This window comes from Heloderma suspectum, chromosome 1 (genome assembly GCF_057233095.1).
Source record: "Heloderma suspectum isolate Gila_16-S chromosome 1, 16-S_ref, whole genome shotgun sequence".
In the NCBI taxonomy this organism is placed as follows: domain Eukaryota; kingdom Metazoa; phylum Chordata; class Lepidosauria; order Squamata; family Helodermatidae; genus Heloderma; species Heloderma suspectum.
The window spans coordinates 97,912,368-97,929,969 of record NC_139458.1 but is presented as its reverse complement, the minus strand read 5'-3'; the positions used below and the strand labels follow the sequence as shown (position 1 = coordinate 97,929,969).

At 44.9% G+C, this 17,602-nt stretch overlaps 1 protein-coding gene across 10 annotated transcripts in view; it reads left to right on the top strand.

The window, feature by feature from the left end:
- Positions 1 to 2,312: 2,312 nt before the first annotated feature.
- Positions 2,313 to 17,602, top strand: part of NADSYN1 (NAD synthetase 1) — a 49,950-nt gene continuing 34,660 nt past the window's right edge. For 2 of the 10 annotated variants that reach the window (XR_014790509.1, XM_084852215.1), the window contains exons 1-7: positions 2,313 to 2,605; positions 5,350 to 5,410; positions 11,549 to 11,665; positions 13,726 to 13,779; positions 14,395 to 14,484; positions 15,348 to 15,399; positions 16,578 to 16,666. Coding sequence is in view for 9 of the 10 variants with exons in the window: in XM_084852215.1 (XP_084708341.1) it covers positions 2,521 to 2,605; positions 5,350 to 5,410; positions 11,549 to 11,665; positions 13,726 to 13,779; positions 14,395 to 14,484; positions 15,348 to 15,399; positions 16,578 to 16,666 (548 nt within the window). In the remaining variant the exon portion in view is untranslated. The other 8 variants (XM_084852156.1, XM_084852140.1, XM_084852176.1 and 5 more) reach the window with 8 other exon arrangements.

Sequence of the window (17,602 nt, the reverse complement as noted above, 5' to 3'; positions counted from 1 at the left end):
TGTTGGCCATTCTTGTGTTTTCCAAATTTGCTGGCATATGGCATGCATCACCTTGACAGCATCATCTTGCAAGATTTTAAACAGTTCAGCTGGGATACCGTCATCTCCTGCTGCCTTGTTATTAGCAATGCTTCTTAAGGCCCATTCAACCTCATTCTTCAGGATATCTGGCTCTAGCTCACTGACCACACCATCAAAACTATCCCCGATATTATTATCCTTCCTATACAGATCTTCCGTATATTCTTGCCACCTTTTCTTGATCTCTTCTGCTTCTGTTAGGTCCTTGCCATCTTTGTTTTTGATCATACCCATTTTTGCCTGGAATTTACCTCCGATGTTTCTAATTGTCTGGAAGAAGTCTCTTGTCCTTCCTATTCTATTATCTTCTTCCGCTTCCGCGCATTGCTGGTTTAAAAATAATTCCTTATCTCTTCTGGTTAACCTCTGGAATTTTGCATTTAATTGGGCATATCTTCCCCTATCACTGTTGCCTTTTGCTTTCCTTCTTTCTTGGGCTGCTTCCAGTGTCTCAGCAGACAGCCATCTTGCCTTCTTGGTTTTCTTTTTCTTTGGGACGTTTTTTGTTGCCACCTCCTGAACAATGTTGTGAACTTCTGTCCATAGTTCTTCCGGGACCCTATCTACTAAATCTAGTCCCTTAAATCTATTCTTCACCTCCACTGCATATTCATGAGGAATATTAGTGAGCTCATATCTAACTGATCTGTGGGTCTTCCCTATTCTCTTTAGTCTGATTCTAAATTGTGCAATAAGAAGTTCGTGATCTGAACTACAATCAGCTCCAGGTCTTGTTTTTACCAACTGCATAGATGTCCGCCACCTTTGGCTACAAAGGATGTAGTCAGTGTGATTTCGATGTTGACCGTCTGGTGAAGTCCATGTATAAAGTCGTCTCTTAGGTTGTTGGAAGAGAGTGTTTGTTATGCACAGTGAGTTGTCTTGGCAAAATTCTATCAGCCTATGTCCCGCTTCATTTTGTTCTCCCAGACCATGCTTGCCTGTAATTCCAGGTGTCGTTTGACTACCCACCTTAGCATTCCAGTCTCCTATAATGAAAACAACATCTTTTTTTGGCGTACTATCCAGTAGGTCCTGCAGATCCTCAAAGAACTGATCTACTTCTGCTTCTTCAGCATCTGTGGTTGGGGCGTATGTTTGGATCACTGTGATGTTAAATGGCTTACCCTGAATTCAAATTGAGATCATTCTGTCATTTTTTGGATTGTATCCAAGCACTGCTTTAGCCACTTTATTATTATGAAGGCTACTCCATTTCTTCTGTGGTCCTCTTGTCCACAGTAGTAGATCTGGTGGTCATCTGATGTGAAGTGGCCCATTCCAGTCTGTTTCAGTTCACTGACACCCAAAATGTCTATATTTAATCTTGACATCTCCCCAGTAACCACATCCAATTTGCCCTGGCTCATAGATCTTACATTCCAGGTTCCTATGGTGTGTTGATCTTTAGAACATTGGATTCGTCGTTCACCACCAGCACCATCGGCTGCTAGCCGTCCTTTCGGCTTTGAGCTAGCTGCGTCATCACATCTGGGGCTAGTTGAACTTATCCTCTGTTCCTCCCCAGTAGCATTTTGACCATCTTCTGACCTGGGAGCCCCATCTTCCGGTAGTATACCGACATATCTCTGGCTGTACTGATCCATTTAGTTTTCATGGCAAGAATACTGGGGTGGGTTGCCGTTTCCTTCCCCAGGGATCGTATTTAGTCTGACCTCTCTGCCATGACCTTCCCGTCTTGGGTGTCCCTTCACGGTTTAGCTCATGACGTCATTGAGGTGCTCAAGCTCCAGCACCCCGACAAGGTAACGATCTCCTTTGGTGAAGATTTAAATTATAGTTATTTCTAAGTGTGTATCTATACATATAAATTAACATATGGCACTCTTATGCAAATTAGTGTCATCTTTTGTCCTCTGTTTTGGTGATGCATGTCCTCTTTTGTGGCAATTCGCAAGTGGCCACTCTAGAAGAGAGGAAGAGATCCGGCATAAAACAGAGCTCACATCACAGCAAAGGTCAAACTTGTTTAAAATGCCACCCCTTCGCCTCGCGATCCCCGCCGCGTAAACTAGCGCTCAACTGAATACAGATTCCAATTCGTTTGCGACTGCAGACACATTTCAGCTCCGACCGCTCTCAGCGGCGTCGGTAACAGTGAAATCCCAAATGAAACGCCAGGGGTCGTGCGTGTCACCCTAATCTCCGCTATAGCGTCGCTCTGCCGCTTATCTCCGTGGTGATAACCCCATATGCTCCGGATGGAAAAATGAGAGCGGAACATCAATTCAAGTTGTGCCCCTTTTCCTATCTCTGTGTTTTAGGCCGGAAGTGTCCGGCGTGGCTGCACTGGGGTTATACCCGCCTTCATCGGCCTCTTGGGTCGAGTCGAGCAGGAAAAAAACCCAACCGAGCGGGGAGCAGCCTCGTCTACGTCTGCTAGTCTGCAGCAGAAGCGGCGGTCCCAGTGGCGGCACCATGGGCAGGACAGTAACTGTAGCTACCTGCGCCTTGAATCAGTGGGCGCTGGATTTTGATGGCAACTTGGAAAGGATTTTGAAAAGTAAGCCCAAGAGCATCGGCTGACTGGAGCTCAGAAAGCAAAAACAAAACCGCTTAAAGGAAGGGCGGATCTTCTCTTTACTGCCGGGTGGTGGTGGAGGAAAGAGCGCTCGGGTCCCCCGTCAGCAGAATTGTAAGAGCTACCAATGGGGCCTGCAACACAGTGGTGCAGCGCGACGTGCTCCTTTTTGGGTTCCAGGCAGTCCGCCGAGCCCTTTTCCAGAACACTCCGTCCTATTCCCCATCCCGGTGGTTCTCCCACCCTCCCTCCGTCCCTCTCCCCCTTCCAGGACTCGGCGTTCTGTGGCCAGTGAGTGAACACGCTCAGCCCTCGTTGGGCTGCTCCCCCTAAAGGCGTGTTGTATTCTGCAAACTTTGGGGTCTCCCTGAGCCTGTTTGTACCTCCGTCTTGTCCACGGATAGTGATGTTCTGGCTACATAAGGATCTACGCTCGGAGAATGGATTAGCTATGAATACAGAGGGTTGTTGTTATTACCATTTTGAAGTGGCCTGTGCAAAAGCTAAATCTTTCTCCCCCATGTGCTGCTTCATTCAATGCAGGGGATGTTTTGCAGGGGTGGGGAATCATTAAAAAATACAACCATTTTATTATATTTTAAAACACCCTGCTTTTCTTCATTAAATACATTCAGAGTGGTGAATGATCAGCCTCTTCTTTCTGAAGTGGCCGAGTGCAGAATTCTACCACGGCAGCCTACCCCCTAATACTAATTCTGTGTAGTATTCGACCATATCAGCCTATCACCTCGTTCTGTGTAATGTGTAAACTTGGTTCATGTGTTCATAAATGCTTAATGTGTTCATACTTGGGGTATATGCATGCACATGTTTTACAGATTATAGGATAATCAGAAACAGGAACAAAGGGAGCTTTACGTTGCAACCTCTGCACATTTACTCAGAAGTAAGTCACACTGAGACATGTAAGTCAATGAGACATACTCCCAAGTAGATATGTACAGAGTCGTCTTTACAAGAGATTGCTTAAGGTAGAACTCCTCACATTGCATCCCCTAACTTTTATTGGTACATATGTTTGTATTCAGCAAATCCAAAAAACGTGTTGGTATATGAATCTGTAAGACCTATATACAATATAGATCTTTCCCAGACATTGGGAAAATAGCACATGACCTTCCCATTCACTGTGGTGGGAGACAACAGGAGGCAAATCTGAAAAAGTAGAACTGTTAATGGTTTTAGTTCCTCTCTATAACGCTATATAATTTTAACATGATTTATTTAATGAGGGGATAACATAAAAACTAACAGTAGAATAGGGACTCCAAGAAAAATCAGAAGAGAACGCTAATGCTGAATGGAAAATACATACAAGGGACACATACTTCTGTTTATCTTCTGTTGTGGAAGTGCAAATAATACCTGGATTGGCATTACATTACCTTGGGGCAGGATTTCTCAGTAGCTCACATGTGGGTCTGCAGCATATGGAGCTGATCCGAGGGCCTAAATATCTGAGGTGTTGGAGATCAGTCTTTGGATTTCCTATCTTTTTCAATTTGAGGTGGGAGAGCCAGTCACAGATCTCCACCATGTTTACTTAAGCCTGTGGGACAGGGGTGGGGAGAGTTATCTGGGTAAACTCTGTGCCTGGTTCAAACACTGGTTCTGGTGGTGGTTAGTAAGGATAATATTTGTATAGCTTACGAACATAAGATCCACGTGGGATCAGACCTCCATCTAGTCCAGCATTCTGTTCACAGAGAAACCCACAAGCAGGACATGAGTGCAACAGCACCCTCCCACCCATGTTCCCCAGCAGCTGGTATACACAGGCAGATTGCCTCTGATACTGGGGATAGCATATAGCCATCAGGACTAGTAGCCATTGATAGCCTTATCCTCCATGAATTTGTCCAATCCCCTTTTGTTGTTCAGTCAGTCTGTCGTGTCCGACTCTTCGTGACCCTTTTAAAGCCATCCAAACTGGTGGCCATCACTACATCTTGTGGAAGTGAATTCCATAGTTAACTAAGTGCTGCGTGAAGAAGTACTTCCTTTTATTTATCCTGAATCTCCCACCAACCAGCTTCATGGGATGATTCCAGGATCTAGTGTTATGAGAGAGGGAGAAAAATGCCTCCCTATCCACCTTCTTCACACTATGCATAATTCTGTACACCTCTACCATGTTTCCCCTATATTAGCTTGTCTCCTAATTATAAGAGAGCTCTATGTATAATTCTTGATCAGAGATGGCCACTTCATGCTACTGCTTTCTGTACTGGTCGTAGTTAAAATAGTCCTGTGACTTGGTCATCTGAACTATATATAGAGGGCAGTAAGTACTCTGAAGTTAAAAAATGAAATATTCTGGACCAAGTGATTTGCATAAATTAAGCAGATTTGAATGAAATTTCTTTTGTGTAACTTACTCTGCTTCTGCTAGTAGTGAGGTTGGGAAGGGAGCTATGCAGCACTGTCCCCTGGTTATGAGAAATCTTACTCAGCCTGCTCACCTTCTGGTTTTTGAGAGTACAAAATTCAGTGTCCATATATCTTTGTGGCCATAAGGACTAGAATTTGCTTTAAAAAGCTTCTGAAAAATCTCAGCTCTATTCTACTCTGAGCACCACACTGTGCAGTTTTTCTGTGCTTTGCATAGTGGCAGCATACATATATCCCTGGCTATAGTTTTAAATGTGTGATCCTTCCCTGCCAGCAAATTGTAGAAGATTAATAATTATAATTTCATTTTCCAGGTATCGAAATTGCTAAATGCAAAGGAGCAAGGTACCGTCTTGGGCCAGAACTTGAAATTTGGTGAGCATCTCTTGATCTTTTCATGTATTTTCCTGAATGCTGAACATATGTTGCTCTTTAGCAGAACAGAGGAATAATGCATAGTCAATAGCAAAAGACATTCACTCCTTGGTAAGAATTATATTTTTATAGAATGAAATCTGCTGCTTAAGGTACATTTCTGTAGTCAGTTACTGATTTGTTTTTTTTAAACTCAGCCTAATTTTGAGGATTAAGGTGGATAACATCAATATCAAATATGGTAGAATACAGATTTTAAAATGTACCTTAAATATTCCCAGAAATAAAGTGTTCATTATTTTATTACTTCTGCAATCTGCTCAGATGTGAAGTTGGACAAATGTAGCAGTGAGATTGAGAGCCAAAGCCTATACCTTGTTCTTATTTTAGGATTTATTTATTCATTTAAAACATTTGTATCCTGCCCTATATCATTAAGATCTCAGAGCGGCATACAGATAAAATCAATTTAAGCAGTATAAAACAATAAATAATTTAAACACCTAAAACATATTAAGCAAGGTAATACCAATTAAAATCTAAAACAATAATGTATTTATTTATTTATTTTATTAAATTCATTAATCGCCCGTCTGGCTGGTCACCCAGCCACTCTGAGCAATGTACAACAATAAAAACAGTTTATACAATAAAATTCAACATTAAAAACATCACATTTCTAAAATTACCCTAGCCCATCCCAAATGCCTGCCTGAACAACCATGTTTTTAATGCATGGCGGAAGCTCATTAAAGAGGGGGCATTGCGGAGTTCCCTAGGGAGGAAGTTCCACAGAGTGGGGGCCACCACAGAGAAGGCCCTTTCCCTCGTCCTCACCAGCCTAGCTGCCCTGGCTGATGGGACAGAGAGAAGGCCATCCGAGGCTGATCTTGTTGAGTGGCCTATCTGGTGTTGCTGGAGGCGCTCCTTGAGATAGGCTGGGCCGGAACCATATAGGATTTTAAAGGTCAAAACCAACACCTTGAATTTGGCCTAGAAAACAACTGGTAGCCAGTGCAGCTCCTTCAACACTGGAGTGATGTGATCTTGCCGGCGGCTGCCTTTAATCAGGCGAGCCGCCACGTTCTGTACCAGCTGCAGCTTCCGAGCCATCTTCAAGGGTAACCCCATGTAGAGCACATTACAGTAGTCTAAACGAGAGGAGACCAGGGCATGTACTACCGATGGGAGCAGATGGTCAGGAAGGTAGGGGCTCAGCCGCCCTATCAGATGGAGTTGGTATAGTGCTGTCCGGCTCACAGCTGACACCTGAGCCTCCATGGACAGCTGGGAGTCTAAGATGACCCCCAAGCTGCGGACCTGGTCTTTCAAGGGTAACCATACCCCATTGAACACCAGGTCAACATCCCTCAACCTCCTCTTGTCTCCCACCAAAAGTACCTCGGTCTTGTCAGGGTTCAGCTTCAGCTTGTTCCTCCCCATCCAGCCACTCACCGTCTCCAGACATTTGGACAGGGATTCTACGGCCAACCTTGGTGAAGATTTGAACGCGAGGTAGACACCTCGCATATTGATAACACCGCACCCCAAACCTCCTGATGATAACCCCCAGCGGCTTCACATAGATGTTAAATAGCATTGGGGAGAGGATGGAACCCTGTGGCACCCCACAAGTGAGCGGCCATGGGTCCGAAACCTCCTCTCCCAGTGCTACCCTCTGGTACCTGCCAGAGAGGAAGGACCGGAACCACCGTAATATGGTGTCTCCAGTGCCCAACCCCTCCAGGCGGTCCAGGAGGATACCATGGTCAGTGGTATCAAAAGCCGCTGAGAGGTCGAGGAGAACAAGGAAGGAGCATTCGCCCCTATCCAGAGCCCTCCTCATATCATCCACCAAGGTGACCAAGGCCGTTTCTGTCCCATGCCCAGACCTGAAGCCCGACTGAAACGGATCTAGATAATCGGCTTCTTCCAAGTGTGCCTTCAACTGCATCGCCACCACCTGCTCAGTCACCTTGCCCAAAAATGGCAGATTCGAGACTGGGCGAAAGTTGTTCAGAACTTGGGGATCCAAGGAGGGCTTTTTTAAAAGCGGTCTTATCACTGCCTCCTTGAGGGCTGATGGCATCACTCCCTCCTCAAGGGAGGCACTCACCACCGCCTTGATCCCCTCACCCAGCCTCTCTGCAGCTCATAATGGTGTTATGAGCTCAAAACTGGTGTGCCACAGACCACCTCCTGCTCACTAAGTGTATCCACAGTGCATGGAATAACACTCCTAATCCGATCAATTTTATCTGCAAAGTGCCTTGCCAAGGCCTCACAGGAGGCCTTAGAATGCTCCAGTGGTTCCAGAGCAACTGGACCGACCAGGCTCTGGACCACTTGGAACAGCCTCCTGGGACAGCACTCTGCAGACACGATAGAGGCAGCATAATATACCTTTTTTGCTGCCTTCACCGCCACATGATAGGCTGAAGATACAGCTCTAGCACGTGTCTGATCACCTTTGGAGCGAGACTTCCGCCACCAGCGCTCTAGCCGTCTCACCTCCTGTTTCAGACCTCGTAACTGCGGATTGAACCATGGTGCAGTCCGAGCCCTGTTCAGGGGGAGAGGGAGTTTTGGAGCCACCCGATCTAATGCCCCAGTGATTGCGGCATTCCAGCCACCCCCCAGGGTCTCGACCGAGTGGCCGTTGGCACGCTCCAGAGAATCCCCAAGCGTGTTCAGGAATCCATTCGGATCCATAAGACGCCTGGGGCGGACCATTTTAATGGGTTCTCCATGCCTGCGGAGGGGTTGTGGAACCGAGAAGTCCAACGTCACCAGATAGTGATCTGACCATGACAAGGGGGTGGTGGATATACCCCGACTTCCAGATCACTCCCTGCTTCTCCAGAAACAAACACAAGGTCTAGTGCATGACCGGCTACATGGGTGGGCCCAGTTGGAATATGGTGTAGCTCCCAGGAAGCCATGGTCTCCATGAAGTCCCGAGGTGCCCCTGTGAGGATGGCCCCCAAATGTACATTGAAGTCACCCAACACAAACAAGTTAGGGGACTGCACACGCACATCAGAGACCACCTCAAGCACCTTGGCCAGGGAGTCAGTCATGCAGCGGTGTGGACAGTACACAAGCAGAATTCCCAGACTGCCCTTCAGGCCCATCCTCCAGTACATGCACTCAGCAACCTTGGTCTCCCGGACAGGGGGTCTGGTGAAGACCAAGGACGGTTAATAATAACAATAAAACAGTGTGCTACTTTACAGAATGCATTTAGCCCTCAAAGGCTTTAGTAAAAAGCCATGTTTTTACTTGGTGCCAAAATGAAACGAATGTCTGTGCCAATTTGGGCCTCCAAGGGTAGGGCATTCCACAACCGGGGTACCACAGCAGAGGAGGCTGTCTCCCACATCCCACCATAGTGTATGTCTTGCACTGGTGGGATACAGAGGAGGGCCCCTCCAACAGATCTCAGTCCTCAGGCAGGCATATATAGGGAGATGCGCTCCCTCAGATATCGAGGTCCCAAGCCTCGATAAATGTCATCACCAAAACCTTGAATTCTGACCGGAAGCATTTTGACAGCCAGTGAAATTCCTTTAAAATTGGTGTTATATGATTTTTATGAGATGTTCCAGTCAGCAGTCCAGTTGCTGCATTTTGCACTAGCTGCAACTTCCAAGTTGTCTTCAAGAGCAGCCCCACATAAAGTGCATTGCAGTAGTCTAATTGGGAAGTTACCAGTGCATGTACTACTGTGACTAGGTTATCCCTGTCCAGGAAAGGGCATAGCTGGTGGATCAGCCAAAGCTGGCCCCAAGTACTCTGGGCCACAGGGTCCATCTGGGGCTCCAGTGCCAGGGATTGATCTAGGAGTACTCCCAAGCTATGCACCTGCGCCTTCACGGGGAGCGTAATCCTGTCCAGGACAGGTCGTTTAATCTTTTTACAAGGGAAGAGAAACCAGGGCACAATTCTATGCATGTTTAGCCAGAAAACATGCTACAATTCCCATGGCTGGCTGGGGAGTGCAGGGAGTTGTGCAACTTTTTTCTGTCCAAACATGCATAGGTTTGCACACCCAATATATACAGCTGTCTACCTCCTGTCTTGTTCCAGCTGGGTCTAGTTCAAGGATATGAAAATACAGGGACAGATCCAAATAGGGAAGTCAGTTAAGCAGGCAAATTACGCTGGACTGAAACCTTTGTCAGACACAAAAGTTTCAGTCCAGAAAGCAAACAGGCTAAGACAGGAGGGGTCAAGATACAGTCAATAGAGGCTGGTGGCTCTGATGTCAGTGGGGCAGTGAATCCGCTCTGGGTTTCAGTCAGAACTCTAAAGGAGCTATTCAAGGTTCTGAAGCACCTTGGATAGCTGCTTTAGAGTTCTGACTGGAACACAGAGGGGATTCACTGGCCCATGACATCGTAGCCACCAGCCTCCACTGGACAGAGAAAATGATCAAAGCAGTTTTACTAGGCAAGCTTTCCAGAAGAGAAGTCTGAGGTACAGCCAAGGTCAAAACATGCGAGGGTAGTCGAATAATAACACAATCCAAAAAGCAGAATCAGGCAGGAGTCCAGAGGGCTGTAGCATGGAGGTTCAAACACACAGCAAAATCAGAGAAAAACAAGATTCCATCAACTAGGAGCTGAGGTCAGACATTGTTTCCAGCAGCTCTCAAATTCCAACTGAGAGCAGATATAGCTAGAGCTACCAGAGCCCCACCTAGAGCTCAGCTGCATGACATTAGAGAATTGTATGAGATATTTCCTGGGGACATCCAACTCAGGAGGCTCCAGATCATCTTCTCAAGAGGATTCCTCCATGAAACACATGAGACCTCCTCAAACAGATGATCAGCACTGTTAAAGCTGACTGATCTTTGATTTGGGGTTGTGGTATTTCAAACATTACCCTTATGAGATTAGTTGTCCCAAACTGGATGTTCCTCAGTACCTTTCCACTCTCCCTCAATGAAATTGTATGCAAATTTGTTTGTCTCCATTTGTGGGGAAAAGGGCGGGGGAGTAGTAGAATGGGAAGGGACAGATGGCTATCTCAGTCATGCTATGGGATTCCAAACCTAATCAGTAGAAAAACTTTGTAGGAAATACTCTTTGGCTGGGTTCAGACAACACAATAACCCACACTCAGAGGTTGAGTATAGGCTGAGTGTGGGTTGCCATTGAACCATGGTTTGTTAACCACCAGCAATCCATGAAGAGAACCCATGGTTTGTTGTTGGGTTGTAAACTGTGGGTTGTTCATGGTCAACAAACCACGGTTTATTATTGTAGCTGGTTCAGACAACATGATAACCCACAGTTCAACAACCACCCATGGTTCAATGACAACCCACACTCAACCCATACTCAACCCCTGAGTGTGAGTTATCATGTTGTCTGAACCCTCTCTTATGTACTCACCGCACAGTTATTTCTTTGGTGTTGATGACTGCTGTCTTACACTGCAGTTATTTCATGGTAGGCAATGTGATCTTATTGGTGTAAGTGGTGTAAGAATCTTCCATTAATCAGGGCTTCCCCACCACTTGTACAAATGCAAGTGTTCAGACAGACACATGCACTCACTCAACGTTAATGTGTATATGTGAGGTGTGTACAATTTCCTATTTATTTATTACTCAAATTTATATACCACTTTCCACAGAGGTATCAAAGCTGTGAACATAAAATACAATGCCATCAAAACAGCCATAAATATAAGAATAAAAACAACATAATACAAATTAATCAGCGATAAAACCACGCATTCTACTGTGTGCTACAAACCATAGCTGGCTGATCACTTCAGGGAAAGCCTGTGTGAAGAGATGAGTTTTAAGAAGATGTCTAGACATCAGAACCACGGGGGCCTGTCTGATATCTATTGGTAAATTGTTCCAGGGGGTGGGTGCTGTAACACTAAATGCTCTACTGCAAGTGCTCCTGAGGCGGACCTCAGGAGTATGTGGCACCCTCCAATGATGACAGAGATCAGGCACGGACTTAAGGGGTGAGGCATTCCTGAAGGTAATGATAGCTATGCTGAAATGACATCGGTTTAGGTGATACGCCTTGTGAAAGCAGCTCATGGCGTCCTCTTTAGTGTGTATAATATGTGTTGTCTGATCTTGTTCCTTATGTTATCTTTTCTGTTCAGTGGTTATGGCTGCTCAGATCACTACTATGAGTCTGATACGCTCCTGCATTCGTTTCAAGTTCTGGCTAAGCTTTTGGAATCTCCTGTAACTCAAGACGTAATATGTGATGTTGGAATGTAAGTTTCTCATAATTATAATGTACAGCGGGTTTCTTAAGGACAAACTAGAATATTAGCTTTGAACTGGTTACGTGATAAATATACTGTTTTCTATGTGGGATTAGCAAACTTAATTATTTTCGTTGTCCCCGTTTCTTTCAGAGGTACTCTCTAATAATAATATTTATGACTTGTAAAATAAATTCCAAACTTCAGATTGCTGAATGTTCTAATATACCAGTTCCTGGTTAGTATCAGTGCCAGCAGAAGAAATTTGCAGTACATATTTGACGTGTGCAAATGTTTGTGTCAACTGAATTGGTTTTAATTGCCCTAGTGGATTAGATGATCATGGTCTGCATTGATTCACCCATACTAACTCCAGTCCATCACAAGTTTCTGAGTTTCCCTACTGCCAGAGGAAATTATTATATACAGGTGCCCACAAATTCTGGTTGGTCTTAATATGCCTGTCCAGTATTTGCTATTACCATGCTCCCAACTCCTTTCTTCTCCCTCCAGTTCTCTGGCGTGCACATAGGAGGTGGGTGAGGGTATGTGTTTCAGCTTTGCATCTGAAGCTGGTCTGGTCTGAGGTGGGACATACCTCTTCTCAGACCAGTGTGAAGGGAAATGCCAATTGCTTTCCTCAGGGGAGGGTCACTTAGCTTGTGCCAGATTGGGGCACACTCAGAAGCAGCAAAAATCTCTCTAGTTCCCCCCTTTCCAGAGTCCATGGGGAGTTGGGGTGGGAGACACTTGAAAGGGGTGGGAGTCTAGGCTCTCCCTGGAGGGGAAGGGTTAGTTTCTTGTTTTCGCAGTCTTGCTCTTTCAAGGACTTCCAAAGGGCTGTGCAAGGAGAGAGGTTAACTCGGGGTGGGCAACCTTTTGGGACCCATGGGGACATTCAGCAATCTGTGCTGGGCACCACCACAAAATGGCTGCCAAGGGAGGTGTGGCTAGTCACAAAGGATAAGTAATTTGCCCTAGAGACTGACTACAAGACAGAGGTGGGGTTTGAGCCACAACACACTGAATAACCCACAGTTTTCATTGCCAACAGAAACTTATTTCACAGAAGGAAAACGCTTTAACAACTCTTTCTCTTTAGAGAGAGGTAGGATCATTCACTCACTATGTGTTGGGCTAAGAGGTGCTCAGAAATAGCAAGAAATGATTGCTGCCACTTCTGTCCTAGCTTGGTGCCAGATGAGTCCAGTCCTTCATTTGAGGGAAATGATCAGCCTAGCACTAAATCTTGATACTTGGCACTGGGAAAAGATGAGAGCTTAACTTTGCTGAGGGCATCCCAGGCTGGGCTGAGCTACAGGCTCCTCTCCCTAATCTGCACTTGCCAGAGGTCTGGGAAAGAAGCAGGGTCTGTCTCTCTTCCCTGTTTAAAGAATGAGCACTTCTTTGTTCTTCTGACTTCATCCTCATTCATTGCTGTGTCTTGCTTGCCAGGAAGAGGTTCCTCCTCTCCAATGGCAAGGAAGCCTTACATTTATTTATTTGTCTTATTTACTGTTAAACTTATATCCCACCTTTTTTTCCTTTTGCAAGGAACCCAAGGTGCCTTACATAGTCCTCTGTCTCTCCATTTGATCCTTACAACAACCCTGTAAGGTAGGTTAGGCTGAGAGTCAGTGACTGGCCCAAAGTCACCCAGTGAGCTTCATGGCCGAGTGGGGACTAGAACCCGGATCTCCCAAATCCCACTCCAGCATTCTAACCACTCCATCACATGGCTCTCAGTGTAGAAGCCTGTTCATACATAAAAGTAGTAGGGTCTAAAAGAGAGACTAGCATCAGGCTCCGCTTTGCCTAGATGATGGACATGCAAGGGGAATGCCTTGAAGTATTGTACCTGCTACTTTAGACAGTCCCAAGTTGGGAACATAATAGTCAGTGATAATACTTTCTGGCACTTGCTATAGAAGAGACATTTGAATGCAGCAGTGTCCGTGGGTGTGGGAAAGATACATTAGATTATTTTGTTCTGGTCTTCTTTATATAAGGACATAACCTGCAGTAAGAGATCTGAAACCTGATATCACTAGCCTTTCTTATTTCTACAGGCCTATTATGCACCGAAACGTTCGCTACAATTGTAGAGTGATCTTTCTAAACAAGTACGTGGCTGCCTTTCAATCAAAGTACCTTCTTTAGGATGCATCTTCCTGGTAATGTCTATGTGTGCTTCTGTTTGGCTATATATTTCATTCCCATTGCTTTTAGTGGGAGTTAGAGCTGTGTTTCTAATAATAAAAAATAGAGTCATAGACCTAGAAGGTGCCTCAAAGGTCATCTAGTCCAACCCCCTGCTGATGCAGGAAATCTAGTACTCCAGCTTCTCTGATAGGTGGCCATCCAACCTTTGTATAAAAACCCCCGTCCCCAAGAAAGGAGAGTCCACCTTCTTTTGAGGCTGTCTGTTTTATCAGGACATTCTAACGTTTAGTCTAAATCTTTTTTCTCTCATAAATTGAAGCCAGTGGTTCAGGTCCTATCCTCTTGAGCAAAAGACAATTAATTTTCTCCACCAACTATGTGGCAACCCTTCAAAGATTTGAAGATGGCTTGTATATTGTCTTTTAACCATTTCTTCTCCAGGCTAAACATATCCTTCAACCTTTCCTCGTAGGACTTTGTCTCAAAGCTTTCACTTTATTTCTTAAAGATTTCACTTGGGGGGGGGGGGGGTTCAATGCATGTGATCATAGTAGCTTTTTTTTTCATTATTCAAGGAAAATTCTTCTCATACGGCCAAAGATAGCATTGGCAAATACAGGAAACTATCGGGAAATGCGATGGTTCACTCCTTGGAACAGATCACGGTAGGCTCTGCTCTTTATGCTCTATCCTGTGATAGCCACTTTATGTGCAATCCTATCTGTGTTTAGACAGAATAATGTCCTACAACTCCCAGCAACCCACTAGGCAGCCATATAGGCTGGGATATCCGGGGAATTTTAGGCCTTTTTGTGCCTAAACATGGATAGGATTGCATCCTTAAAGAACTACATTGTCCTTTGACGTTGGTACTGCAAACGTCTATTAAAAGATCCTTCAGAAGCCTTTGTCATGCAGTTTCCTTTACAATTTTAAAAAAAATCATGACAGTGATATCCAAGCACTGTTTATCATCTTGCTTTCATTATTCTGATATAATGTTACAGTGCTTCATAACATGCAGAACGTCTGTGAAATGGACGTTGGAGCAGAAAGTTGGGGGTTCAAAAGAGTGGTTTTGTAGTTTCGAGCTCAGACTCCACCCTTGCCATGTGCTTAGGTTCTTGGGCAAGTTAATTTTTTTTCTAGTCTCACCAGTTTGCCTTCTGAGAAATGGGTGTCTTTTGACCATCCACGCCCACCATGGCACCCATTTTGTCATTGGGCAAACTCCCCATGGCATCCATTTTGTGAGGGTGCCCATGGCACTCTCAGTATTCCAGATGTGCCCACCGAAACAAAAAGATTGGGGATACCTGATCTGTTTGTCCACCTGGGCATTTATGACCCTTTAGCTCTGTTGTAGATTGATTGATAAGTTTATCAGAGTTGGTTTATATCATTAATTAATTAATTAATTAATTGTAGGATATTTTAATGCTGTTATTCATCCTGGGATTTTTTTTAAATGAAGAGCAGGATATAAGTGGAAATAATAAAGACATCTCAAATAATTCGCTCACTTTAGGCATGTGGAAGAATATTTTCTTCCCAGGATGATACAACAGATAACAGTTCAGGTAAGATGCTTCCCTTTTTTTAATTTTCAGATGTTATGGACAAATGGCTTAGATGAGATAGACGTTTCTTAGCCTATGTTCTGTGTTACAACTGCATAACCAGTTATTTTATTTTCCATTCCTTCCCCTTACATTGGGGGCATAACTGAATTCAAAAACAGGCAAGGTAATGAAAAACTATTAGTATTGGTAAGATATTCAGGCATACGTGAAATTCATCAACCATTAAAGGTTATTGGTGCCGACATAAGCCTTAACTATGGATAAGAGAGTTTTGGAGAGGTTGGGAGAGCTCTCTCATAAGGGAGACATGCTGTGGGGGACCCAGTCCCATGGCCCACTCCTGATACCTTTTAGCTTGGTTAATAGATCAGAAACATTCAAGTCTTGATAGACTAAGAAGTGCAACTTGGCAGAGCTTAATTTTCCAGTATGTTTTGTAGCTGAATGTTACTGGCTCTATTCTGATGCGCATGGGGGGAGGGTGCTTAGGGTAATTATGACACGCGCGCCTGTCACATGACCGGGAACCACGCCAGTGATCCCAGCGGCCCTCACGCTGTGAAAATGTGTGTCGGCCACTCCATCCGTCACGATGTACCAGTGACCATAGAGAAAGTCCATGCCAGCTAGAACGTCACCGGAAGTGCGAGACACTCTAGATCTCTGTCTCTATGGTTGTGGCTTAGAAGCCACCCTGAGCTTGTTTTAATCACTGGGGAGCACAACACCCTAATGGTAAGCTACCCCAGGGCCCCTTAACTGTGCTGCGGGGGGAGGGGTGGATAGCCGGGGTGGTTTCAGAACCATGGCTAGTGAGCTTTTCTCCCCCAACACGACATGCTAAGCCACAGTGGTTTGCACAAATTCCCTAACCATCATGGCTTAGCATTACACGTGAACAGGGTCACTGTGTGCTTCCATTAAATCTTGTGACATGGATTGTAATTAGCTATCCCTGTTGCATAATATGCTTGAATTAAAAGTATAATTGACCTAAATTTAGGTTTCAGAAACCTATTGGGTATTATGAAATTATGTACAATTATGATTGTACATGATAAATGTATTTTTCACACTTTCTGCCAGATATTTTCATTCATGTTGATCAGTTTTGGGGTAGATGATTGCTTTCTCCCCACCTCCAAAAGTCCATCCGCACTCTTTGCTTATCTTAGGAAAGCGTCCCATTTGGTGATGCAGTACTAGCAACTTTAGATACCTGCATAGGGACTGAAATCTGTGAAGAACTGTGGACACCAACCAGGTAAGACTGATGAACTGAAGTCTGGAGAAAACATTCCTGAAACTGCTAAAATAAATCAAACCCTGTGCTGCTCTAAGTGGGTCTCGCTCTTTGCTAGGCAAATACAGGGACAAATACAATAGAAAAGTCAATTTAGCAGGCAAATGGTCAAGCACAGTTCACCAGGCAAGTACTGTTTTTCCAGAGAGAGGTCTGAGGCACAGCCAAGGTTAAAATTTGGGCAATCAGTCAAATAGAAACGCAGTGCAAAAGCAGAGTAAGGCAGGAGTCCAGGGGGCAGTGGTACAAACACAAGCCAAGGTCAGGGTATCAGGAGACTGAAGCTGAAAATAAGATATTGTTTCCAGCAATGGCAAGGCTGATGCTGCAGGCTTCTATAGCTAGAGCTTCCTGAGCCCCACCCAGGGCTCAGCTGCAGTTCATTACAAGCCTTGCTCTCAAGGAGTCCCTTCCTCTTGAGGAGTCCTTCCTTCTATCAAACACTTCTTAAAGGAGTCCTACTTGCCTACCTCTTGAGGTAATGGCAGTATTGGGGGCTAGGTAGTTGCCCAGCCTCCACCTCATACATGGAACTCCCCTCCTCCTGTGGGGATGGACCTCTTGTCATCTCCCCTGAGGGCCCAGGCTCCCCCAGGTCTCCTGCCATGTGTGGGTCCTTGGTGTTGTCTGTCTCTGGGAATTCTAGCTCCTCAGAGGAGGATTTCTCCATTGGGGATGACAAACCCCAAACTGATTATGCTGTACACATCTAAGTCTTCTTGATGGAGGAAAAAAATTCTTTACAGAATGTCTAGATCAACAGCAATATGGCAATATGTAGGAGAACTTCTTGTATTGTTTCTGGATGCTTTCGCTGTTGAAATTTCTATGTTCACAGAAGCTCTTTCAGCTGATTATTGCTTATTTTATACACAGGAAGTTCAATAATAATGGATT